The sequence below is a fragment of the Perognathus longimembris genome, chromosome 2 (genome assembly GCF_023159225.1).
Source record: "Perognathus longimembris pacificus isolate PPM17 chromosome 2, ASM2315922v1, whole genome shotgun sequence".
In the NCBI taxonomy this organism is placed as follows: Eukaryota; Metazoa; Chordata; class Mammalia; order Rodentia; family Heteromyidae; genus Perognathus; species Perognathus longimembris.
In genome coordinates, this window is record NC_063162.1 from 45,379,781 (window position 1) to 45,407,399 (window position 27,619).

Here is a 27,619-nt window from a genome sequence, read left to right on the forward strand (position 1 = left end):
CTTTCCTGCATAATCACTCCTGTTACACCAGGGGGCAGAGCTGAATCTATTCAAAGGCCAGATCCATTTCAGTTTACTATAAGTAGACCTTTTGACTAGTCTGACTTTCCCAGTAAAGTTAACTACCTGGAGATGGTATTTCTTCCTCTGGAACAGCTCAATGTTCATCAGAGAGAACTTTTATTAGGAATGTAGATAAAGGGACTGAGGTGGAGGTTGGACTTTAATCACCATTTTCTAATCCTGACTCCTGGGCTTGGGGGTGTGGTTCAGGCACACTTCAGTTATGAAGTATGTGCTGGTAAAGCTGCAAAGCAGAGAGTGTTTGTGCAAGTCTCTGAGCTCAAATTGTACCACCAAGTAATAATAGTAATAGCTAAATAAAAATCCTAACTTCTGAGCTTCAACTCAGATAGGAACAGGGGCTTTGGAAATAGGGCTGAAAAACTTGAATGTATGATAAGCTCAGAAAGCTTGGAGCTTGAGACCTGCTACCTTGGGACATAGTGAGACAAAAACTGAATTCCAGTATTGAAGCATGCTGATGAAATTGTCTACAAAATCCATAGTGCCGGTGCCTGTTTTTCATATCCATTTAATACAACAGAGTTGTTGTTTTTTTTTTTGTTTTGTTTTGTTTTGCCAGTTCTGGGGCTTGAACTCAGGGCCTGGGCACTGTACTTGAACTCTTTTTGCTCAAGGCTAGCATGCTACCACTGGAGCCACAGAGCCACTTCTGTCTTCTTCTGTGTGTGTGGTTACCTAGGAATCGAACCCAGGACTTCATGTGTGTGAGGCAAGCACTCTACCACCAGGCCAAACTCCTGGCCTACAACATAGTTTATTATTGCTCACCTACAAGCTAGGTATAAAACAACCAGTTGTCCAACTACCAACACGAACTGAAAGCACTGAGCTGTTTTTATAGTAAGATACGCTTTGAGTGTCAAAGAAAATATAGCTTCACAACGAAGAAAAAGAGTTGTGGAACCTAATTGTGAAATATGTGCTCCTAATGCTGCCAAGCAGGTAGTGTGTTTGTGCCCAAACTTGTGATTTACAGGATCAGTGACTCATTCTTCCCTATCTCAAATCACATGCTCTTAAATATATGTTTATGCTTATGGAAAAGGACTTTCATCGAATCTTCTGGGGTTTTTTGGAAGCATTTTCTTGGATGTTTAATCTTGTTATAGCTTGAGTGACTAGCCAGTTGCTGAATTATTTAGTCTGGGATAGCAAAGTGGCTTTTTCTACCAGAGACCTTAAACTAGCTATGCAATCTACACACACACACACACACACACACACACACACACACACACACACACACACTTTGAATATGAGGAAACTAAGACCTAAGACACAGAGATGTAAGAAAGGTTGTCAAAGGTCACACAGTCTGGAGATGTGACTCAAGTGGCAGAGCGCATAGCTGGGAAGTGCAAAGCTCATAAGAGAAAGCAAGGGGAAGGGTCATTCTGAGAAAAACACAACATCTGAACATCTGGAATGCCATAGTGAAACTTTTTGGTGAATTAATACGTGCTTTAAAAATGACTAACAAGAAAGTAAAAGAAGCTCTGTTGGGTGCCAGTCAAGGGGGTGAGACTAACAGGGGTGTGAATGAGGATGATTGCAGTGGAACTAGTTTCTATGTATGAAAATAGAATAATAAAACTTGTTGAAGTGAGTAAAGGGGAGTGGTAGAGAAGGTGAGGTTGATTGGGATACATTTATACTTGTGTGGAAACTTGTACAAGACTCCACCACACTACATTTTGAATAAAATCATTTGTTACTCTCTCAGAAAACAAATAAGCCAGGGAAGATTGACAGTCCTGCTTCAAAACCAAAATAACCAGTTCCTTTGTCATGGTTAATACCATCTTCCCATCTCTGGGAATAAGACTCCAGGTGTAGTTATACTGCTTATAAGACAGCAGGACCAGGGCAAGTCCCTTTGCCTTTCACAAATGGTTGCAGTCAGGTGTCATAGCTCATACCTATAATCCTAGCTACTCAGAAGGCTGGTGATCTGAGGATCATGGCTCAAAGCCAGCTTGAGCAAAAAAGTCTGTGAGAGTGGGCTGGGAATATGGCCTAGTGGCAAGAGTGCCTGCCTCGTATACATGAAGCCCTGGGTTCGATTCCCCAGTACCACATATGTAGAAAACGGCCAGAAGTGGTACTGTGGCTCAAGGTGGCAGAGTGCTAGCCTTGAGCAAAAAGAAGCCAAGGACAGGGCTAAGGCCCTGAGTCAAAGGCCCAGGACTGGCAAAAAATAAAAATAAATAAAAAAATTTTGGGCTGGGGATATGGCCTAGTGGCAAGAGTGCCTGCCTCGTATACATGAAGCCCTGGGTTCGATTCCCCAGTACCACATATGTAGAAAACGGCCAGAAGTGGTACTGTGGCTCAAGTGGCAGAGTGCTAGCCTTGAGCAAAAAGAAGCCAGGGACAGTGCTCAGGCCCTGAGTCCAAGGCCCAGGACTGGCCAAAAAAATAAATAAATAAATAAATAAATAAACAAAAAAGTCTGTGAGATTCTTATCTCCAATCAACACCAGAAACTGGAATGCCAGAACTGGAACTGTGAATCAATTGGTAGAACTCCAGCCTTGGGAAAAAAAGCTGAGAGACGGTGCCCAGATCCCGAGTACACACACACACACACACACACACACACACACACACACACACACACACGCAAATAAAAAAAAGCAAAAAAGCAAAGTAAAGCCCTGAGTTTAAGTCCCAATAATGAAAAAAAACAAAAAGCAGAAACAAATGTACCCATTACTTTTCATGTATACTCCACACGCCAAAGCCCTCATTTAAGTCATATGACCATACCTAGCTGCAAGAGAAGCTGGGAAACATGACCTATGACTACCAAGTCATGTGTGCAGCCAAAATTTCCATATTTTTCAGCAAGTGACTATGAATCAAAATAAATAAATACTGTTTTTCATGTTCAGCCTACTGGACCCAAGGCAATATAGCTTATAAATATAGATCTTGTGTCTCTTTTTGTGTTTTGTTGTTATGCTTGCTTGCTATTGAACCAAGCACCTCAGGCATGGTAGACTGGGGCTCTACCACTGAGGTACACCCCAGTCCCAGCTTGCTGAGACAGAGGGTGGGGGAAGAAGGAGAGAGAGAGAGTCAGAGACAGGTAGGAAGACAGAAAGATTGACTAGTGTAAAAGTTCCACAAGATGCTTAATAACTGTTTGCGTCTCTTTTGCTGTGTTCTATTGGTTTGGGGCAAGTCTCAGGTCCTTGTCTCAGGTCCCATTCACACTCAAGGTTGTGACACCAGAAAGAATCATGAGAGCCTTACTATGGAACAACCAGGCAAATGGAAACACATGCATAAAGGTCTTGTGAAGTGGGGGAGCAGGGCCCATTGGAGGAACAGGAGCAAAGAAAGGGAGAAGGGTAGGAGATGCAGCCAGACCACATAGAGCTCTACGACACATTCTAAGAGGCACGGGGAGCCATGGAGGACAGGGTGGCAACACAACCCAGTAGACACAGGCGGCCATTACTACCTAGAACCTGAGTCCAATCCAAACTCCTAAGGAAGACAGGATTGCAAGGCAGATAGGGTTTCATAGCCTCTGTTTGTTCCTTTACTTGGAAGTGGGGCCACATTAGGGGTTGAATAAAGACTTCAGAATACCTGAAAGCCAGATAGTTTATTCAGACCCTGGATAGAGAAACAGATCCCCTGTAATCAAGTTAGTTTTCCACCCTGGGCCCAACCACACCCACTCAGTCATCATAACAGGATTCCCCTGGAGAACCCTGGGCTCCACCCAACACAGGGCAGAAGCTCCCAGATACATAACCTCTTGCCTCAGCTTGGCAAGTTCTGCCCTTGGCTCGAGGCTCAGTACACAGTGTACTCAGCCTTTGGGCTGCAGCCAGCCCAGGGTGTGGCACATGGCTCAGTGTTCCTTATGACTATATTTCCATTTCAAAAGTTCTCTCTTGGTTGAGTTCAAACTCTCAACTCCAGCACTTCTGACTAGATGTGGTAGGCCTTAAGTATGTTGTTCCTTCTGACGTTGCCTTCAACTTGCAAACTAAGAATATAGAATGGAGGTTTAACCCATGAAGAATCTATTATCAAGATGAAGAAGAAAGACAGGAACAGCAGGTGCCGAATTATAAGAGTAAATAGGCAGACAGAAAATGTTTTTGGTAGAGAACTTTAACTTTGAACAAGCTATACCTCATTTTCTGAGGCCTACAATAACTGAGACAACTCATTACCTGACATGACCCTCACTGGACAGACACATTGCTGTCTTGCCTGTCCTTTCCAGCTCTGATGACCTCTGGCACCTTCCTAGATCCAGTTTGGTGCCTAGTCATCATCGCTATCAGCCAGACTTCAGCTTGCCTGACAGTTAATCCTCAGAATGGCTTCTACCAAAGGGCTTCCTCGGGGCTGGGAATATGGCCTAGTGGCAAGAGTGTTTGCCTCGTATACATGAAACCCTGGGTTCAATTCCTCAGCACCACATATATAGAAAAGACCAGAAGTGGTGCCGTGGCTCAAGTGGCAGAGTGCTAGCCTTGAGCAAAAAGAAGCCAGGGATAGTGCTCAGGCCATGAGTTCAAGCCCCAGGACTGGCAAAAAAAAAAAAAAAAAAAAGAAGCAGAACAAGAAGGGCTTCCTCCTGCTTTTCAGACAACCTTTGCTCTATGAACTGTTCCCAGCAACTAGGAAAGGGCAACTATGAGAGGCCAGAGACATGTCTACAGATACAACAGGTCAATTTGGGCAAGTTAGCTTCTCTGGGGCTACTTCCTCATCTGTAAAGTATGGCAGGTAGAGGATTATTAGAGAATAAAAGCTCTCAAGGCATCAACCATAACACCTGTCCTTTTCAGATACTTAAAAATGCAGGTAGCCAAGAGCCAGTGGCTCACAGTTGTAATCCTAGTTACTCAGGAGGCTAAGATCAGAGGATCAGGGTTCAAAGCCGGTTGGGCAAACTAATGGAAAGACTCTAACCACCAAAAAGCAAGAAGTAGAGGTATGACTCAATGGTAGAGTGCCAGCCTTGAGAGAAAAATGCTAAGTGCGAGTGTAAAGCCCTGCATTCAAGCCCAGTATAGTAATATTATAATGATGATGATAATAATAATACATGCCCAATACAGCTTGTCTCTTAGGTTTCAGGAGCTCAGGAAATGGATGCTTCATAATCCCAATGACTTTAGCCGATTTGGTAGTCAAGAGTGAGTGGTCAAAGGACAGGTCACACTCTAGGAGTACAGACAACCAGCCAGAAACATGAGCTTTCACCAGCCCTGAAAGACCTTGGAGAAGTCAGTTACCTTCTTGGAGCATCAGTTTCTTCTTCTGTAAAATGTAGATAAGGCAAACCAGCAGCTTGCTTCTGTCACTGGGTTGTGGCTAGCTCCCAAAATGGTTGTGAGAGTGTTCTGTGTATTGGAAAGGCGTTATCCAGTCTCAAGGATGGGCTATTCCTTTGGTGATTCAGATCTAGAGTGGGTGTAGCTATGCACAGCGGGATGCAGCTCCCCCTTGCCCCAGCCCTGAGAAGAAAGGAACCAGAGGGGGCAGGGTAGCCGGTGAGGGCAGGTGAGTTAGAAGGAATAAATGGGGGGAGGGGGAGTCAAAGTGTCAAAATGCTGGACTATATGAAAGGTATTCTCAGGTTAGGGACACTGAGGCTACATCCTTTGTTCCCTCTAAGGGCGAGTTAAACCCAGGACGTTGCATATAACAGGTAAGTTCTCTGTCCCCAAGGTAGGTCCCTAGTCAGATCATTTCCATTTAAATAAAAACCTCTAATTGTATTAATAATGTATATGTATGTGTGTGTTGATTCTGGGGCTTGAACTCTGGACACTATCCCTGAACTTTCTTTTAATTTTTTTTTCTTTTTTGCCAGTCCTGGGGCTTGAACTCAGGACCTGGACACTGTCCCTGCGCCTCTTTGTGTTCAAAGCTAGTGCTCTACTACTTGAGTCACAGCACTACTTTCAGCTTTTTTTGAGTGGTTTATTGGAGTTAAGAGTCTCATGGACTTTTCTGCCTTGGCTGGCTTCGAACTGCAATTCTCAGATCTCAGCCTCCTAAGTAGCTAGGATTATAAGCATAAGCTACCAGCACCTGGCTGACCTACATAATTATGTTACTAAAAAATTTAAAATCTGTAATCATAGACAGATCAAAGAAGGCTACATTTTGTAAACCATACACTTCATAAGCTCCCCACAAGTATAAACTTAGTATTTTTTCTTTCCCTTCCACTAGAAACATTTCTTGCCCCTTTCTTTTGGCACATCAGAAGCCTTAGAGTCTTTCAGGGTTATATCCAGTCTTTGTGTCCCTTGGTTCTGGGGGTTCCAGATGACAGGATAGGTTGAGGATTCTTCTTTCTGAACTCTGGGGCTCTCACCATGAAATCAGTACCATGTCATATCCTGGCTGGATCTGTGCTCTGTAAATGCCTTTGCCTATGTCAAATACCTGTTTGACCTTCTCAACAATAGTCACAGTTGAGCTAAACTCTCATTACTCCTTAGGCTCAGATTCTCCATTTGCAGCATGGGAATGGTGGCAGTTATGTTGGTCCTATCTATAAATCTCCTGATGCTGTCCTGAACCTATTATGGGAACATAGTACAGCAGTTCTCAAAAGTGTGTCCTGGAGAGCTCCACGGGGTCAGTAAACTTCCCCTTTCTCAACTACATAACTATGTGAAGCTGTTTCCTTCATATACTTGAACCAAAAAAACCATCACAACAAGTTGAATGCAGAAACAGCTATGAGAATACAGCAACAGCTATGAGAATACAGCAGCTTTCTATTTGGCCAGATATTAAGTGTTTGCAAAACTGTGAAACACTGCCTCTCTCTTTCTTGCTTTGGAAAATATAGAAATTTTGAAAATAAAAATATACTATTATAACAGCATATGATGGGTTATTAAAACTAATTTTAAAACTAATGTTAATTCCTAGTGTAGTAATTTGCAAAAGCTCTTTAGATTTCTCTATCATTTTTAACAATGTAAAGAGATCATGAGACCAAAAGGTAGAAAAAGAAAGATCAGTGTTCCAGAGTTTGATTTTTCAGTTACCTCATAATTTTAACCCTTTCTATGCCTCAGTTTACCTTTTAATAGTCACCTTTGTAACATGGATGTCTACCAGTTTTTTTTTTGTTCTTTCCTCCCTGCCTCTTATCTCCCTCCCTCTTTGTCCGCCCTCCCTCCCTCTTCCTTCCTTCCTTCCTTCCTTCCTTCCTTCCTTCCTTCCTTCCTTCCTTCCTTCCTTCCTTCCTTCCTTCCTTCCTCTCTCTCTCTCTCTCTTCTCTCTCTCTCTCTCTTTGTAGATCATGGGTTTTGAACTTAGGGCCTGGGCACTGTCTCTGAGCTCTTTTGCTCAAGGCCGGTGTTCTACCACTTGAACCACAGTTCCACTTTCGGCTTTCTGGGAGTTAATTGGGGATAGAAGTCTCATAGGAGAAAGAAGGGAAGGGGTGACATTGTTCAAAAGAAACATACTCTTTTTTGTTTGTTTTCGGGTCCTGGGGCTTGAACTCTGAGCCTCTTTGTGCTCTAGGCTAGCACTCTACCACTTGAGCCACAGCACCATTTCCAGTTTTTTCGGAGTGGTTTATCTGAAATAGTCTCACAGACTTTCCTGTCCCAGCTGGCTTCAAACCCAGATCCTCAGATCTCAGCCTTCTGAGTGGCTAGGATTACAAGAGTGACTGTCTTCCAGTGAAATGTACTCTTTATCTGACTTAAGTAACTCTAACCCCTCTGTACATCACCTTTTACAATAACAATAACTAAATTTTAAAAATAAAAGATTTTAAAAAAAACTTAAAGAGATAAGAGACTGATGTAAGCTTTTAAAAAAAAAGTCTTATGGACTTTTCTGTCTGGGCTGGCTTCAAACTTTGATCCTTATATCTCAGCCTCCTGAGCAGCTAGGATTACAGGCATGAGCCACCAGCGTTCCATTACAAGTCTCTTTCCTTCATGTTTATATTTTGCGTTATGTGTTTATACAAGGACGGCCTATGGAAGGATACTCAGTAAACTGGTCATAGTGGCCTCGAGAGATGAGACTTGGGAGACAGAGTGATACATTATTGCATGCATCACCTGTATTTAATAATAGACAAATGAAAGCAAAATTAACATTCATTATTTTTTTCTGAAGGTGACAAGTCTTTATTGGAGTGTTAGTGGTCTGCAGGCGGCCAATTACAAAGACCTGCAGCCAGCAAATAAATGTAACACAAGTAAAAAGCCAGAGAGGAAAGAAAGAACAAAAACAATGCCAACAAACCAATTCAGCTCCAATGGAGAGCTGAACTGGGACGCCATGGTGACCCGAGAACAGCCAGGAGACAGGGGACAGGACAAGAACACGGAGAGACACGTGGCATGCAGTAAAATGAACATTTTTAATGGGCAGAAACGGATAGGACGCTGAGGTTGTCTCGCAGAGTAATGCTGACAACTGAAAACACACAGAGTACTGGAAAGTTTTCCTGGTCTCACTGAATCACCCCACACAGATTCTCCTGGCCGCCAGTGCCCGCAAGCCTAGGTTCGGGTTCAGCCCCGCCCACCCTCGCCCCGCCCCGCGCGAAGCCACCCCAGAGACGTCACTTCCGGAGGACTCGCTTCCCTGAACTCCCTCTGGCTCCCGCCTTCGCCCGCTTCCGGTCGTCGTCGTCGCCGCTGCTGCCGCTGCTGCTCCTGCTGCTGAGGCTGCTGGCGGAGGCCGGAGGATCGGGCGGCGGCGGCGGCGGCGGCTGGAAGGGCGGCGGCGGGAGCGGAGCGGGACGAGAGAGCGAGAGGAGGGGAGTGAGGAGCGAGCAGTGAGCGCCCTGCCGCCCGCCTGAGGAGCCGGAGCCGCCCGGGCCCTTCCAACGCCGCCGCCGCCCGCCCGCCCGCCTGCTCGCCCGCGGGACAAAGCCGAGAGTCCGTGCCAGAGCCATGTCCTCGTCCGCCGGCAGCGGCCACCAGCCCAGCCAGAGCCGCGCCATCCCCACGCGCACCGTGTCCATCAGCGACGCCGCGCAGCTACCTCATGACTATTGCACCACGCCCGGGGGGACGCTGTTCTCCACCACGCCGGGAGGTGAGCGCCCGCGCCGCGTCCCGGCCTCCCGCCGGCTCCCCATAACTCCTTGGAGAGGGTCCACTGAACCTCCGGGTACCCCGCGTGGTCTCTCGGAACCCCTCCGGCTTGCATTCTTTCCGGCCTGGGACTATTGCCCGTGCGCGCGCCCGCCCGCTAGAGAACGCGGAGAAAGCCCTTGTTCCCGCTCCGTGGCGGTTTTACGCGCTTGACCCAGTTTTCTCCCCTCCCCGCCTCTCGCCGAACTGTTGGGCTGCCCTGGGCCTTGCGGTACACCCCGCATTGCCTCCCTTCCCTCTTTTTTTGTGGCTTTGTTGTGCCTTCGTGCACGTCGGTGCTTGGCTGTCGGAGCTCCCCCACAGGTCTTTGTAGACAGGAAGTTGGAGAGAGGAGTTCGGGGTGGGACCCTGCGAGGATTTGTTTTGCCGCGTGGATAGAACGCCTAGACGAGGCTGGAATGCAACCTAGAAGCCTCGCCCAGCATTATCCTGCTTTGACCGTAATTGTTTACGGTGGCCTTTCCAAAGGGGGTTATGGAGAGAGGGGTGTCTGCAGGCTGGAAGGAAAATGATATAAACTAATAACTCAAGCAGTACCCAAGGGACCAGAGGGGTTGGTTGGTGGCGGTTGGAGCGGGGCTTGGTCCAGCAGAACTACTAGTCGGGTGCGTTTGCCCGATTTGAGGGAAGGAGTTGCCTGTAGAGCGAACTGGTGTAGAGGGAGACTACTGGACAATGCTTTCCAAACGGCAGCCAGGAAGTGTTGACAAGCAACACTGGGCAGAGGTGAAGCATGTAGATAAGAGTTGGTCACAGGAAAAAAGGAGCTCAAAGATTGTCGGTGCCCAGCTTGGGCTGTTAGCCACAGGGTGAAGACTGCAAAGCGATTTTGGGGACCGGGGAACTTAGTGAAGGGAAAGGGGCTTCCTTTTTAACCTCATAACTTTGCCTGGCTGGCCTCTGGGTAAAGGGTGGAGACTTGGCTGGCAGCCCCAGCAGCCTATGGGAATGCTAACCTTATTCCTGTGGGCTGGACCCCCTGAGCGTTCAACAACCAATCCTATTCAGTTGGGCCTGTGTAGTCTTTGAGCCTGTTGCATAATAATAGGCATAGAGTTAAGAAGGATTTCCTTGCCAATTCCAAGGAATAAAAATGTAGAAGAAAGCTTTAGAGAAGATCTAGCAAGGCTCTAGGGGTAGTGTGACAACCTTGAAAAGCTAAATATTACCCAGGCCCCTGAATTCGTCAATATGTATGCAGTCTGGTATGAGAAAATATAAAAACACTTGTACTGCACAGCAGTGGAGTTGCTATTGAGTTGGTTTGCTTCACTAAAGAGTGCTCCCTCCTGATTTCTTGATTTTGTCTAAGACCAGCTCCAGCTCCGATGTAGTTTGTTTTTTTATTGTTGGATTTTATTGGTGGTTTTTTTTGTTTGTTTTTTAGAAAAGGTTCTAAGTAGCCCATGCTTGCCTGGAACTCTGATCTTGTCACCTCAGCTTTTGAGGTGATATTACAGGCATAGCCAACATTCCCAAGTATCATGAAAGGTGTGGGGGGTGGGTCTGGGGCTCAAACTCAGGGGTAGGCGCTATTTCTGAGCATCTTTTGCTCAAGGCTCCCTTTCCACCACTTGAGCCATGGCTGTACTGTAGGCTTTTTTTTTTCCCCAGTCCTAGGCCTTGGACTCAGGGCCTGAGCACTGTCCCTAGCTTCTTTTTGCTCAAGGCTAGCACTCTGCCTCTTGAGCCACAGCGCCACTTCTGGCCGTTTTCTGTATATGTAGTGCTAGGGAATTGAACCCAGGGCTTCATGAATACAAGTTAAGCACTCTTTGCAAGCATTTTATCCCCAGCCCTCATGAAAGATTTCGACAGATGAAAATCTTCTCCAGATAAGTTGTGTTTGTTTGGTTTTTTTTTTGGCCAGTCCTGGGGCTTGGACTCAGGGCCTGAGCACTGTCCCTGGCTTCTTTTTGCTCTGCCACTCTGCCACTTGAGCCACAGTGCCCCCTCTGGCCATTTTCTGTATATGTGGTGCTGGGGAATTGAACCCAGGGCCTCATGTATAGGAGGCAAGCACTCTTGCCACTAGGCCATATCCCCAGCCCACCAGATAAGTTGTTTTGAACTTAAACTGCTTTTAAGAAATGGAAACCAGGGCTGGGAATATGGCCTAGTGGCAAGAGTGCTTGCCTCCTATACATGAAGCCCAGGGTTCAATTCCCCAGCACCACATATCTAGAAAACGGCCAGAAGTGGCGCTGTGGCTCAAGTGGCAGAGTGCTAGCCCTGAGCAAAAAGAAGCCAGGGACAGTGCTCACGCCCTGAGTCCAAGGCCCAGGACTGGCAAAAAAAAAAAAAAAGAAAAAAAAAAGAAATGGAAACCATGTGCTGGGGACTCAAGCCTGTAATCCTAGCTACTCAGGAGGCCAAGATCTGAGGATCATTGTTCAAAGCCAACTTGTACAGGAAAGTCAATGAGATTCTTATCTCCAGTTAACCACCAGAAAACTGGAAATGGCACTGTAGCTCAAATGGTAGAGCACTACTAACCTGGAGCTGATGAGCTCAGGGACAGCACCCAGGCCGAGTTCAAGCCCCCCCACCCCCAACCACCAACAACAAAAAAAAGAAATGTAGATTCTTTTCCAAGGTGAGGGAAGAGGTTTTATAACTTATTGAAATGCTGTGTTCCTTCAGATTATGTATTACAATAATAGTGGCTCCCAGGTTTAATTTATTTGGGGAAGGAGCTAAACCTTTAGCGATATAGTAATCTTTTTTTTTTTTTTTTTTTGCCAGTCCTGGGGCTTCAACTCAGGGCCAGGGCACTGTCCCTAAGCTGCTGTTTCTTTTTTTTTTTTTTTTTCTCAAGGCTAGAACTCTACAACTGGAGCCACCGTGCCACTTCCGGCTTTTTCTGTTTGTGTGGTACTGAGAAATCAAACCCAGGGCTTCATGCATGCTAGGCAAGCACTCTACCACTGAGCCACATTCCCAGCCCCACAGTAATCTTATTCTTCAAGGAATCTTCTTCAAAGGGAAGGAAGCCCTTTTAGCATATTTCAAACACTATCTTGTTGTGCTTTTAAAATAAGCACATAGGACTAGGAATGTGACTTAGTTGTAGAGTGCTTGCCTAGCATGCATGAAGCCCTGGGTTTGATTCCTCCGTACCACATAAACAGAAAATGCCGGAAGTGGCTCTGTGGCTCAAGTGGTAGAGTGCTATTCTTGAGCAGAAGAAGATAGAGCCTGTCTCATACATAGTCTGAATTAATTCCTAAAATGCTTAGGGAAATTTTGCCAGAAATACTAATTCATTTACCCTCTCAACACACATAATCACTGCTTGATCAAATATTTCCTGCCCTACTTCAGATAGCTTCTACAGACACAGTTTTTTGTTTTAGCTCTAAGTACTTGATATTGGCTCATCTAGAACATTGAGCCTGTATTTATTGGTAGAGCCCATTGTAGTGATCTCTAGTTACGTTATACACTAAGGAGAGGAGTTGAACACTCTTGCAATTGGATTTCATCAGTATTCTATAGAAGTTAACTCAGTACTGTTTAGGTGCCCAGTACTTATTGAATTTTCCCCCTTTGGAAATTTTCTGTCCGCTGATGCTTTTTTGTTCCATTTCTCTTGCCATCTCGCCTCTTTACCATGGACTTCATTTTCTTGGACCAGGGTGAAGTTGTTTGTTATTTGATCACTTCTGGACAGCTTATTAATGTGGTTGTATATCTTTAGTGAGTCCCTGTGCAGTGCTTTGAACAAAACATGACAACAGGCGAAAGTGGAAATGCAATCCTTGCCCTGGATGCTTTAAAAATCTTGATTTGGAAGGGACTGAGGCTGTAGATTACTTCTGATACTATATATGTTGAGTTAGATTATTTTAGACTTGAAAAACATTTAGAAAAATGAGTCAGTAGGCTTCTGTTGAACAGTTTAGTGAGAAGGGAGAGGAGTGCAGCTCCAGCCTCAGATTCTGGAAACTTGAGAGTGTCACACTTGTCAGAACATTCCAGTGTAACAGTTGATGTGCTAAATGCCCTAAATGATCAGACAGGGCAGGGACATTAATCCCATAGCTAATTTAGAATTTCTCCCCCTTGAGAATTCTTCATTTATTGGACATCACATGATACAGCCTATCCTAGAAGTTTCTCAGAATGGCCTTGTTGTGTTTTGGGAAGTGTGAATTGCTTATGTTGGTAGAAGAGTATTTTTTTCTCATTATTGAGGCAGAGGAAACCTTATTGTTTAGTTTTTCCTATTCATCCATAGGGAAGTAGGAGAGATAATTGGTTCTACCACTGAAAAGCTTCTAAAGCCTCAATGCAAAGTAAGGTTAGTATGGTTTAACTTTTATAATAATGTTTAGCTGAAGAAACCTAATGATTTTGTTTTGTGAGTCAAAAGAAGTTGAGTCTCTCCCTCCCCAAATTAACTTGTTAGAATCATATAGCCAGTTAGAATCATATAGACGTTGTAGGCTTGCTTAATTGTGTGTCTGAAAATTTGTATCTTGATCATTGTTCCACCCCCCCCCCACTCCAATTATCTTAGGATGTTTATATTATTAGGAAAGAAAGAACATTGAAAGAACCTGGAATACTAGCTGATGGGATTCTCTGTGTTACCTTGTTTATTAGTTTCTAGGTGTGGATCTGTCTCCTTCTGGGAGAACCATGCTCTGGGGAAGGAGCAAAAACAGAGACCTCTTTTCTTTTTGCCTATCTTAATAACATTCTTACCAGCCCTTTCCCATTTCTTTTTGTCTGTCCTTAATAACATTCTCATCAGCGGTGGAAAAGTATGCTCCTGCCACAGCAAGAGCGACATAGGGTCCCATTATGATTATCTGAATCTGGTTTTGCCGTGCCTCTTCTCTGCCAGCTAGTTCCTCTTTGCTTTGGTTCACTAAAGAAAATTTACCTGGGGGCCGGGAATGTGGCTTAGTGGTAAGAGTGCTTGCCTAGCATGCATGAAGCCCTGGGTTCAATTCCACAGCAGCACATTAAAAACAGAAGAAGCCAGAAGTGGCACTGTGGCTCAAGTGGTAGAGTGCTAGCCTTGAGCACAAAGAAGCCATGGACAGTGCTCAGGCCCTGAGTCCAAGCCCCAATACTGGCCCCCCCCCCAAAAAAAAATTACCTGAAGGCCATTGGAAGGCCTAGAAATCGAGGAGAACGTAAAAGAATAGAGAAATGGCCCACTGAACTGTTGTCAAAGTAAGAGTATTTGGGGAAACATACTTTTCAGTCTGGTTCCTTTCTTGTAAGGATGAACTACACTGGAAAAGAAGGGCCAAATTCTGACCCTGTCATAAATTTCATTGGTAACTTTGAGCTGAATTTATTCTAGGCCACTAACTATTGAACCCACAAATGTACTTATTTAGTTCTGCAACTTAAGTTCTTAGCACAAGGTTTCATAATTAGATGTGAGAAGTGCATGAAAAACACTAAATGGAGTTCATTTAGTTTCCTTACAGTTACTTATCTCATAGTAACACAGATTAACTAGTGTTGTGATTTCAAAGGAGATTAAGCTTTAGTCTCATGTTCAGATTAATTTGCTAGAGTATATATAGCAGAGGCTGTCATTCAGTTTTTGCTGGAGAGTTTCTAAATTCTGAGCCTGTAGGAGGCAGCCTTTCTCATTTATAAAGGCAGTGCCGGAGCTGAGAATGTGGCCTACTGGTAAAATGCTCGCTTCGCATACATGAAGCCCTGGGTTCAATTTCTCAGCACCATATATATAGAAAAAGCCAGAAGTGGTGCTGTGGCTCAAGTGGTAGAGTGCTAGCCTTGAACAAAAAGAAGCCAGGGACAGTGCTCAAGCCCTGAGTTCAAAGCCCAGGACTGGCCAAAAAAAAAAAGGCAGTGCAGTTTATGGAAGGGAGTGTCTTTCTTTGACCCAAGACAGATGGATGCAGGGTGATGGGGTCTGCTCCTGTAAGTGTTTAGTGCAGCATACATGACAAACCTGTGCTTAGTGTCTTTTCTGCTCCCCCAAGCCTGCTGCATGAGATAAGAAAGGAGAACTGATAGATCTGTGTACTGGCACCATCAGAGTCAAAGTCATTCAGCCTTTTAAGAACTGGAATCTTTTTTTTTATGTATGTATGTCTGTATGTATGTATTATTTTTGTATTGGTCCTGGGACTTGAACTCAGAGACTGGAAACTGCCCCTGAGCTTTTGTGTTCAAGGCCAGCACTCCCACTTGAGCCATAGCTTCCTTCCTGGCTTTTTGATAGTTAATTGGAGATCAAAGTCTTACGGACTTGCCCTCCTGGGCCGGCATTGTACCTCAATCCTCAGATCTTAGCCTCTTGAGTATCTAGGATTATAGGCATGAGTCACTACCCAGTGAGGACTAGAGTCTTAAAGATTCTGTTTTCTAGGAGGAATTTTTGTGTGGTTTGGAGACATTGTAGGCTTGGTTAATTGTGTGCTGAAGATCTGCAGATCAACGTAGGCACCAGTGTCTAATGCTTGTCATCCTAACTACTTGGGGACTGAGATTGGGAGGCAGAAAACTTCAGAAGATCCCCTTCTCAACTCACAGTTGGGCAAAATGCTACATGCCTTTCATCTCAAGCTACATGGGAAGCTGAGACTGAAAGGATGGTAGTGCCAACCAACTTGGGTAAAAAAGTGTGAGATTCTGTCTCCACTTAAAGCACTTGGAAGCTATGGTCTACATCTGATTCCAGGATTGCTGGAAATCTACAAATAGGTAAATTGCAGCCCTAGCCTCTGCCAAGGCAGAAATAGAGACCCTATCCTAGAAATAATCAGTAGAAAACAGGCTTAGTACCAGCTTAGCAAGTGTAAGGCTCTGGTTTAAACCCCAGTACTTTCCCCCCCAAGAGGAAAAATTAAAAGACTTGTGGATCAGACAGAAAAGTTAATGTGGAGAAAGCTACTTGAATAACAAGGGAGCCTGATGGTCAATAGGACAGTTTTTTGGTGAATGGCAGAACTTTAACTCCCAAGTCCTAGAGTAAGCAACTTAATATTTCTATTGAACAAAAGTTCTGTTGAGTCAATAAAACTACCTTTCTCAAGTTTGTTCAGCCTGTGTGTTCTTTACACACATCAGCAATCCATCTGTATGTACCTAGTAATATTAAAGATTCTCAGTCCACAGCTTGAACCTAAAACTCTTTAAGTGTTTACTTCTAAAAAAAATCATGGTTTAGGTTTCTGTAAGGGCCTCCCCCGCAGCCCTGGGCTCCACGCAGGTGCTCCCCACCTGTTTTAAGTCTGTGCTCAGTACTTGAGTTACTGGGGTAACTGGCACACCTAGAGGCAGTAACCTCCCCCTTCTCGGAGGTGACATCCAATACACAGGTCATACCTCCTGCCTTTCCCTATATAATCTGGCCCAACACGAGTTCCCACTCTCCTTTTCTCTCTTACTCTCTCTTGCTCCCTTTCTCTATCTCTCTTTCTCTTTTTCTTTTCCCTTTCTCTCCCCAATGCCTCCATCTCCTGCCAGCTGGCAGTGTGCCCTCCCCCAATAAACTCTTCTCTGCCTGAACCATGTGGCGGGTTTCCTTTCTGGTGAACCTTAAAATTTCCATGGCAAATGCTGTGTGTGTGTGTGTGTGTGTTTTACACTTGTTATCACTGTGACAAGTACCTGAAAGAAACAGTTTAAAGGAGGAAAGATTTATTGGGCTTGTAATTTTAGAGATTTTAGTCCAAGGTTACTGACTAGATCCCTTGCTTTGGGTGTAAGGGCAGGCAGAACATCATGGAAGAATCATGTACCACATAAACAGAAAAGGCCGGAAGTGGCACTGTGGCTCAAGTGGTAGACTACTATCCTTGAGCAAAAGAAGCTCAGGGGTGGTGCCCAGGTCCTGAGTTCAAGCCCCAGGACTAGCCAAAAAAAAGAAAAAAAGAAAAAGTAGCAATTCAGTGACCATTATCTTCCCCAGGTGAAATATATCTACTGAACAACAACTCTTCATTAAATCCTACCACTACCTGCAGCCCCATGGCAACTGTCCTAATCTCTCTCTCTCTCTCGAGTTTTCATGTAAGTGGAATCATCATATACTAATTGTCCCTTGGTGCTTGTGACAGAATTGTTTGGTTAACATCTTTAGCATTCATGAAATCACCATTTAGCTTTTTTTTTTTAATGTAGTACTGGGGTTTGAACTCAAGGCCTCACCCTTGTTAAGCAGGTACTTTACCACTTGAGCCCCATTTCCAGCCATTTTTGCTTGAGTGGGGTCTTGCTTTTTGCCTGGGATAAGCACTGTCCCTGGCTTTTTTTTTTGCTCAAGGCTAGCACTCTGCCACTTGAGCCACAGTGCCACCTGTGGCCATTTTCTATATATGTAGTGCTGGGGAATGGAACCCGGGGCTTCGAGGCAAGCACTCTTGCTACTAGGCCATATTCCCAGCCCCCTTAATATTTTTTGTTGAATAGTTTTGGCATTTTGAATGGTCCAGTACTTTTGAGTTTTAGTTTCCATAGTCAATAACAGGCTGGGTTTTTTTTTTGTTTGCTTTTTATTAGCTGTAATTTAAATTTTTAAGCCTCTAATTATCTAAAATTCAAAGACTTATAATACTATACTTTGGTGGTAATATTTCCCAGGCCTTAGTTTTTGTCAGTAAGGAGATTTGGACAGTGGCAGTGTTATTTTTGAGATAGAGCTCAGATTCTGCCTGGGCAAGACAGGGGCATGCCTCACTTATGTTAGGCTTCCTGAGGTAAGATAATACACACCATTGCATTCAGCTCTCTGTTGAGAAGAAGTCTCAGGAACATTTCTGCTTTACTGGCCTTGAATTATAATCCTTTCAAGGAGTTAGGATTACAGATATGAGCCACCAGTGCCTAGCCCAGGACCATGTTTGAGACAATTTACAACATTTAATTAACTAAGACCCTAGCTTGTCAGTGTCTTGTCTTCTGAATTATTTACTGAGTTTATATTCAAAATTAAATCTGTCTTGGGAACCTACTTGGACAACCCTCAGAATATTGGTGCTGGAGGGTGGCTCATCCATGTAAGAAGCTGTAGGAGGCTGTGGTCTGAGAATGGCAGTTTGAAGCCAGCCCAGTCAGGCAAATCTGTGAGACTCTTATCAGAGCCAGAAGTTGAGTTCTAGCCTTGAGCAAAAAAGTTCAGGGTCCTGAGTTCAAGCCCCAGGATCAGCTTCAAACGAAAAGACTAGAAAAGAATCAGGAAAGTGATTTGTGTCTCTGTGTACTGACTATCATTGAACCACCCAAAAATGAAATTAAGAAAATAATTCTGCTTACATTAGCTTAAAATAAAATACAAACTAACAAATTTAATCAAAAAGCATAAACTAAGGCTGGGAATGTGGCTTAGTAGTAGAGTGCTTGCTCAGCATGCATGAAGCCCTGGGTTCCATTCCTCAGTATCACATAAACAGAAAAAGCCAGAAGTGGTTCAAATGGTAGAGCACCAACACTAACCTTGAGCATAGAGAAGCTGAGGGACAGAGCCCAGGCCCTGAGTTCAAGGCCCAGGACTGCCCCCCTCCCCCCCCAAAAAAAAAGCATAAATCAAATTCCCCAACAACTACAAAATGTTAAAAAAAAAAAAAGTTCAAAAAGACCCAAACAAATGGAAATATGTAACAATATCAGAAGATCTGATATTGTTAAGATTGCATTACTCTTCAAATTGACACATTCAGGGCAATCTCCTTTAGAATCTCAACTGGTGTCTTTGAGGAGCTGACTTCAAAACTCATGGAACTTTAAGGGACCAAAAGTAATCAAAATAGTCTTAGAAAAGAAACACAAACTTGGAAGCCTCCCTCAAGCTTGTGATTTAAAAACTTATTGACAGTTATGACAGTGTGGTACTAGCAGATGGATAAGCATATAGATGAATGGGATAAAATCAGTCCAGAAATAAGTCCTCACTATTATGGCTCATGAATCTTCAACAGTTCAAGAACAATTCAGTGAGGAAAGAATAGTGTTTTAAAATAAATAGTGTTGATACAACCGGCAACCCACACTGAGAAACTGAAGTTGGGCTGGGCCAGTGGCTCACTCCGGTAATCCTAGCTATTCAGGAGGCTGAGATCTGAGGGTTTCAGTTTGAAGCCAGCCTGAGCCGGAAAGTCCATGGGACTTTTACCTTTTTTTTTTTTTTTTTTTTTTTGGCCAGTCCTGGGTCTTGGACTCAGGGCCTGAGCACTGTCCCTGGCTTCTTTTTGCTCAAAGCTAGCACTCTACCACTTGAGCCACAGCGCCACATCTGGCTGTTTTCTGTACATGTGGTGCTGTGGAATCGAACCTAAGGCTTCATGTGTAAGAGGCAAGCACTCTTGCTACTAGGCCATATTCCCAGCCCCGACTCTTACTTTTAATTAACCAAAAAGCCAGAAGTGGAGCTATGGTTCAAGTTGTAGAGCACCAGCCTTGAGCAAAAAAACTCAGGTATAGTATTCAGGCCCTGAGTTCAAGCCTCAGGATTGGCACCACAAAACAAAAACAGAACACCTGAAGTTGGACCCCATAACTCAAAAATGAGAATATAAAGGATAAAACTATAAAAAAAAAAATGGGGGGGGGGCAGTCCTGAGCCTTGAATTCAGGGCCTGAGCACTGTCCCTGGCTTCTTGCTCAAGGCTAGCACTCTGCCACTTGAGCCACAGCGCCACTTCTGGACGTTTTCTATATATGTGGTGCTGGGGAATCGAACCCAGGGCTTCATGTATATGAGGCAAACACTTTTGCCATTAGGCCATATTCCCAGCCCCTATAAAATTCTTAGAAGTAAATAGCCATAACTCTTTTATGATCTTGGATTGTGCATTGGTTTGAAAGTCACAAGCCATAACAACAAATTGTATTATCAAAATTAAAAATTTCATTGTGTCAGAAAACACCTCAATCCAACATGGACACCCCGGGAAATCACTCTCCCCGGGCTCTGTCCTCGTGGCATAGGGGAGCATAGGGCTCTGCTCCATGATGTATAGTCCCTTTCTACAATGTTGGATATGAAGCTGGGCTTTATGTCTGCGCCTGCATATTCCTACAGCTTCCCAGAGTCCTGTGGACAATGACTGGGGAGATAAACCATGCAGGAAACAGTTTTTAAAAAGCCCCTCAAGGGGGGAGGCAGGGGCCACCCACAGGGCAGGAGAAAATGTTCATACATGATAAAAAATTTATATTCAGAATGTTTAAAGGATCATTGCAACTCAAGAAAAGGACAGCTTATTAAGAATGGGCCAAGAAGAAACACATGAGGAAATGTTCATCATCCCTGGTAGTAAAGGAAATGCATATAAAAACCCTGAGATACCACCTTACCCCAGTCAGAATGGCCAATATTCTGAATTGAGACAACAGATGCTGGTGGGGATGAGAAAAAGGAACCCTACTGCATTGCTGGTGGGAATGTAAACGAGTACAACCACTCTGGAGAGCAGTCTTGAGGTTCCTCAAAAAACTAAACATAGACATACCCTATGACCCAGCCATACCACTTCTAAGCATATATCCTGAGAAAGAGGAACCAGGATACAACAAGGACACCTGCACTTCCATGCTCATTGCTGCACTGTCAATAGCCAAAATACTGAAACGACCCCGATGCCTCAATACAAATGAATGTGGTACCTATGTACAATGGAATTTTACACAGCCATTAGAAAGGATAAATTAATGGCATTTGCAGGGAAATGGATGGAACTAGAAGTCATGTTGAGCAAGGTAAACCAAGATCAAAGAGACAAATAGCGCCAAGTTCTCCTTGATATGTGGATGTTAGATTTGAAAGGCAACGAAATAAGACAAAGTGAACAGGACTTAAGATACCCATACACAGTGAGACTAAAAGAGGATAGTCTTAGGAGAAAAGCACCAAATTGCAATACCTCTTCATATGTACATAAAACAATACATAGACTGAAAAGAACCCCAAAAGATAAGGAAACAAAGGACCGCTTAGTTTTTCTTAACATTTTTTAGATGATTCTCTATTCTTTCTCTCACATATGATGTATACATGTGCACACGTGAGGGAAGGTGGGAGGAGGGCACAGAATCAATGGAAAGCGGGTGAAAAAGTACAGCAGAGGGGCACATCAGCTGCACTGGACATTGATGAAAGTGAACTAAGCAACTCAAGGATGGTATTGGGTGGAAGGGAATGAGAGAGAAGGAGGGAATAGCTGCAACTTAAGCAAAAGGAAAGAAATGTACTTATCACCCAATATATGTAAAGGTAACACCACTGTTTATCACCTAAAACAGCAATTTAAAAATTATTTTTAAAAAGTGATCTGGCAGCAACAGACAAAGGTCTAATATCTATCATCTACGGAGTAACTCAAGAAACTAACTGGACTGGGAATGTGGCCTCGTGGCAAGAATGTTTTGACTTGTATACATGAAGCCCTAGGTTCGATTCCTCAGCACCAGGTATATACAAAATAGCCAGAAGTGACGCTGTGGCCCAAGTGGCAGATTGCTAGCCTTGAGCCAGGGACAGTGCTCAGGCCCCAAATCCAAGCCCCAGGACTAGCAAAAAAAAAAAAAAGAAAGAAAGAAAGAAAGAAACTAACCCCCTCCAAACCCAGGAAACCAACTTAAATGGACAAAGGAACTAAAGAGAGACTTCACAGGAGAATAAAAGTGGCAAAGAAACATGTGAGGAAATGTTTAACATCCCTGGCAGTAAAGGAGATGCAAATAAAAACAACCCTGAGATATCACCTCACTCCAGTTAGAATGGCCTATACTTTAAGCTCAGGCAACAACAAATGCTGGAGGGGATGGGGAGAAAGAGGAACCCTTCTCCCTTGGTGGGAGTGCAAACTAGTACAACCACTTTGGAGAACAGTATGGAGGCTCCTCGGAAAACTCAGCATAGGGGCTGGGAATGTGGTTCAGTGGTAGAGTGCTTGCCTAGCATGCATGAAGCCCTGGGTTCAGTTCCTCAGCTCCACATAAACAGGAAATGCCAGAAGTGGCGCTGTGGCTCAAGTGACAGAGTGCTAGCCTTTGAGCAAAAAGAAGCCAGGGACAGTGTTCAGGCCCTGAGTTCAAGCTCCAGGACTGGCCAAAAAAAATCTCAGCATAGACATACCCTATGACCCAGCCATACCACTCATAGGCATCTATCCTGAACAACAGGTCCCAGGATACCATAAAGACACCTGCACATCCATGTTTATTGCTGCACAATTCGCAATAGCCCAAATATGGAAACAACCCAGATGCCCCATTATAGATGAATGGATCCAAAAGATGTGGTACCTGTACACAGTGGAATGCTACATAGCAATTAGAAATGGTAAAATAGGGCTGGGAATATGGCCTAGTGGCAAGGGTGCTTGCCTCCTACACATGAAGCTCTTGGTTGATTCCCCAGCAGCACCACATATATGGAAAACGGCCAGAAGGGGCGCTGTGGCTCAGGTGGCAGAGTGCTAGCCTTGAGCGGGAAGAAGCCAGGGACAGTGCTCAGGCCCTGAGTCCAAGCCCCAGGACTGGCCAAAAAAAAAGAAAGGATAAAATAATGGTATTCGCAGGGAAATGGTCAGGTCTTGAACAAATAATGTTGAGGGAGACAAGCCTAGAACACAGAACAAAGCGCGTGGTCTCCTTGATATAAGATTGTTGGGGAGGCGGGGGCGGGAGAACATTAGAGATCAGGTCTGTAAAATAACAAACTTATTTTCAAATGGTATTTCCACATGTTTGGGTCAGCAACTTTACATTATGTATCTAAAACCGAACAATTACTAAACAAACATTGACCCTGGATCCTCAGATCTCAGCCTCTTGAGTAGCCATGATTCAGGTGTGAGTCACTAGTAAAGCTAGGTTCTTGAAGATCCTAGATAAGCATTCTACCATTGAGTTGCACCCTCAGCTACACCACATTTTCTTATCTTTCCTGTTATGAATAATGCTTCAGTGAGCATGAAAATTCACTGTCTCTTTGAGATTTAATTTCCTTTAGACATAATATATACTTTATCTCCAGAAATAGGATTGGTAGATTACATGGCAGTTTTTTTTTAATTTTTAGAAAACCCTCTATTGTTTTGCATAATGACTATACTAAATCTTTTGTGGTTTTGATAACAGCTGTTGAGTCAGGAGTAAACTGCTGTCTCTGTGGTTTTGATTTGCATTTTCCTGGTGATTGATTTTGTTACACACTTTTTTTAAAATGTACTTGTTGATTACTGTCAGGGAAAGTATACTCTTCAGAACTATTGTTTGTAAGACATTGTAGAAGCTGTCTGGGGAGCATGTCAGTCTTGGCGCTTGTTTAGAAAGGCATTAATCTTTGGTGACTATTTTTCCACATAATCATGTATTTAAATTTTTTTGAAGATTATATTGTTAGGATATATGTCAAATAGTTAAAATAAGACATAGCTCTGGCGTAAGGAACTGAAAAATCTGTAGAGAAGTGGATAAACAAGAGTCCCATGATAAGTGATGTATGAGGTAGAGGAAAAAGAAAAGAAAAGGGGGCTGGGAATGTGGCCTAGTGGTAGAGTACTTGCCTCATATACATGAAGTCCACATATGTAGAAAAGGCCTGAAGTGGCGCTGTGGCTCAAGTGGTAAAGTGCTAGCCTTGAGCAAAATGAAGCCAGGGACAGTGCTCAGGCCCTTAGTTCAAGCCCTAGGACTGGCAAAAGAAAAAGCAGGGGTGGAGGGGCGGGAATGATAGTTTCATGGAGGAAGAAATGTTGAAGCTGAATGTTGAAGGAGGAGCAGGAGTTTCCTGTGGAAGAGGAAGGAAGAGCAGATGGTAGAAGAACCTGTTCACAGGCTGGGACATTAGAATTTATCCTTTTGGCATGAATTGTAAAATGCTTTTTGTTGTTGGTGTTGGTCTTGGGGCTTGAACTCTGGGCCTGGGTGCTGTCCCTGTTCTCTTCAGCTCAAGGCTAGCTCTGTACCCTTGAGCCACAGTGCTTCTTCCTGTTTTCTGGTGGTTACTTAGAGATGAGTTTCAATGGCTTTTCCTGCCCAGGTTGGCTTTGAACCGTGATCCTCAGATCTCAGCATCCTGAGTAGTTAGGATTACAGACCTGAGCCACCAGTGCCTGGCTGCCTTAGAGTTTTCTGTTGAATCTAAGCTGAACTTGTAGGTAATATTATGTGTTGATGGCTCAAACTCTTCAACCCTATTTTCTAGGAACTCGAATCATTTATGATAGAAAGTTTCTGTTGGATCGTCGCAATTCTCCCATGGCTCAGACCCCACCCTGCCATTTGCCCAAAATTCCTGGAGTCACCAGCCCTGGCACCTTAATCGAAGACTCCAAAGTAGAAGTAAACAACTTGAACAACTTGAACAATCATGACAGGAAACATACAGTTGGTAAGGGAATGCAGTGCTGGCACCAGGAGGGTGGTGCTGGGAAATTGAATGCTGTTTTGCTATAAGTTGAAATATGTTAATTCATCAGTAACTGATGTTTAGTTATATGTCTCATAAGGTTCCCCACCTCCTACAAGTGTTAATAAAAATGCTTGGAGTTCCAAATTGTAATCAAATCTAGGTGGCTAGAAGAGACTAATCCAAAATTAACTAGAGATGATGAGCCCCAAAGGTGACTCTTTGACGGACTGCCTGACAATCTTCATTGGGCTAGGGATCTTGATCTCTGCCCCCTCACCTACTTCTCTCTTCCACACATGCACACAAATGCACACACGTGCACAGACATCCACATGGGCGGGGGGAGAGGGTTCTGTGCAAGGCCCACATGTATAATCTCATCTACTTGGAAGGTGGAGGGAAGTAGGTCACAGCCTGAGGTCAGCCCTTTTAGTTTATCTGAAAGATAAACTCAGAAACAAAAGGACTCAAGGTCATGGCTCTGGTGGTATGTGCTTGCCTAGCACGTTTGAGACCTGAGTTCAATCCCTAGTACCACCAAAAAAAGAAAAAACAGAACCTCATGGCTCCTGTTTTGTTTGTTGTAAGAATAGACATTGTTATATTGGAACAGTGGTCCAGTTTGTTTCCTGTGTTTTTTAGAATTGCCTGTAATATTTGTATAAATAGCTCCTACACAGACGCTTATTAGTAGCAAGGCCTCCTCACCCTGTAGATGCAAAATGGTGAGACAGATGTGGCAAGCTCTTGAAAACACTTTGGGTATTGCACTTGTACTTAGTGACCCCTGGGCCTGGGCCAGTATTATGCTATTTATAATTCCAGTTGAGTTTTTAATGGACAAAGTGTTAGTTAGAGCAGGGCCAAAGTTCAAAGCCTTGGAAGAGTATCTGACACATGACCAGGACAGCTGTGTGGTCATCCTGTGACAAAGGGACTGGGAAAGTTCACTTGTGTTATTTACCACTTGGGGAAAGGACCCTTTCCCATGGGTCTGTGACTGACTTAAGTTTCTCTGGATTAAAAAAATCAGCCAAAGCAAAGCTGAATAAATGTTTTTGAGGTTTTGTTTTTCATTTATTTCAAATGTTAAGGCAACAGAAGATGCGACACTTTGAATTATTTTTTACTCTTTTATATAGGGAATGTCATTTAGCACTGCTCTTTCTTTTCATGCTAAAATTTTCATTGCCTTTGTCCTACCTAGGGGATGATGCTCAGTTTGAAATGGACATCTGACTCTCCTGCAAGGTGTAGAAGAAAAGCAGCAACGTGGATTCCTGTGTGTACCTGATTTCGCCAATTACATCAATAATTGAAAGACAGAAGATGCAGTACCAGCAGTCCCCAGTGCAGCCTCATTCCTCCCCCCCCCCTTTTTGGGTGCCAAAAGAGTGATAAGCTTCATCTGACCATTTCTTCTCCCTGTTTGTTGCCCTTTGTCCAATTAGACAGATTAGTTTGAGGCCCTTGGTTATTTCTGTAGAACTAAGCAATCTTAGAGAAAACAGTTAAACTGGCTTCCTGGTCATTTTCTATTGAGACTCTCTTTTTACTTTCAGATTTATCCCAAATATATTATCAATCTGTCTACAGCATTCTGACTAGGATGTCTGGGGAAGAGATATGTCTCCTTTCCAATAGCCCATTGGTGATTAATTTGGTGCTGGGGATATGATTTTTTTTTTTTAACTCAAAAGAGAGCTGCTTTCCCTTTTGCCTTGCTGTTTGTCCTTAGGGACAGCGCAGCTTGCACAACTCTAGTAGCATTACCCTGTGACACTGTTTTGATGTCTGCTTCCCCTCTTTCCTCTGGGAGGAATGTCTTGTATCTTTGGTATTCTAGTTTATCTTCCCATTCCTTTTCTTAAGACATTTGTGCAGTTATGCCTAAACTTTTCAACAGAAGAGAGCCCTTGGTACCCAGTGATTGGCTCTTCGGCTGTTTTTAGACCTGCTTACACCTTGTTACTGACAGAGTCTTCTTGTACTGTGATCCAAGTGATTTTGTTTGCTCCCAGTGCAGGTCCATAGAGGGACTTGGGCCTCTACTTGGTGAATACAGCCTGATTGTGGTATTCTGCCAGATAATACCTGATAATGACCTCTGAAGAATGTTAAACCAATTGAGTACCATGTCTCTGTAGTCACCATGTTAAAATCCGATGAACACTGATATTTTTGGTCTTGGATTGCAGTTTCTTACATTTAAGTTTAAAGTCGACTTTCAGAATACTCTAAGAAAATAATTACATCTTTCCCCCCAATATGGTTCTACTTTAGCTGTTGGGGTAGATAAGGGTGGACTTAAACTTTTTTCTTGCCATTCCTATTGTACTCTGAATTTTCCCTTTCCTTTCTCCCCTCCTTTCTTTTCTCCCTCTTTTTCTCTTTCCTCTGCCAGGCCATTTTTCAAATATTCATCAAAGATACCTTAAGTGTTGGTATCTGATAATATCATTCCTCTTATCTGAGGAAGGACCTTTTATTTTTAAGATGACTACAGACAAACTTATTTTTAGATACATTTCAGTACAATTTTGGGCAGCAACTTTTAAACTAAACATCTTGCAGTGTTAGGAAGGTAAAAATGTCCATAGGCAAATCTGCTGTTCCTGTGTCACTCACTGTCCTTTGTCTCCCCCACTCCTTTCTGAGCTCTTTTTTGCTTGAGTTTTGGGTGTGGATGTGTGGAGTGTGTGAAACTGGACCATTCTGCCTTGCTATGGATTGTTCAGAAAAGCTTCATTGGCGGCCTAGGCATTTTCATTATTCTTCCTCCCTAACCTACTCTCCTGGTACTATAATCTAGCTTAGTAATCCCAGGAGAGTGATTCCTTGGAAGAAAGACTGATGCATTGTCCCTTCAAAGGAAGACAAGGAGAGTAGCCACTGGTGTCCTGGCAATGTCTGGTTGGACTGGAAGCCCTGCCTTGTAGTAAGAGATCAGATGCCAAGGTGAGAGGAACAGACCTGCTGGCTAGGAAAATAAAGCTGTTTTTCTTTTGACCATGGAAAGACCTTATTGTGAAAACATTTTAGAAAGAAG

The 27,619-nt window shown here is 43.8% G+C and overlaps 1 protein-coding gene and 1 non-coding gene across 2 annotated transcripts; both read left to right on the plus strand.

Annotated features, from left to right (window-relative positions):
- The first annotated feature begins 8,779 nt into the window (after positions 1–8,779).
- Positions 8,780–27,579, plus strand: Eif4ebp2 (eukaryotic translation initiation factor 4E binding protein 2). The gene is made up of 3 exons (XM_048338945.1): positions 8,780–9,156; positions 24,364–24,549; positions 25,778–27,579. Exons 1-3 carry the CDS (start codon positions 9,012–9,014, stop codon positions 25,807–25,809), a joined length of 363 nt encoding a protein of 120 aa, XP_048194902.1. The 5' UTR covers positions 8,780–9,011; the 3' UTR covers positions 25,810–27,579.
- LOC125347419 lies at positions 20,084–20,287 on the plus strand. Its single transcript, XR_007210201.1, has one exon. It is a non-coding gene; the product is annotated as a small nucleolar RNA SNORA73 family (small nucleolar RNA).
- Positions 27,580–27,619: the final 40 nt, after the last annotated feature.

Excerpts from the sequence above, each read along its gene's own strand:
- Eif4ebp2 (XM_048338945.1), top strand. The coding sequence starts at position 9,012 with ATGTCCTCGTCCGCCGGCAGCGGCCACCAGCCCAGCCAGAGCCGCGCC. Across the intron at positions 9,157-24,363 it reads GTTCTCCACCACGCCGGGAG|GAACTCGAATCATTTATGAT; the intron begins GTGAGCGCCCGC and ends CCTATTTTCTAG. Across the intron at positions 24,550-25,777 it reads TGACAGGAAACATACAGTTG|GGGATGATGCTCAGTTTGAA; the intron begins GTAAGGGAATGC and ends TGTCCTACCTAG.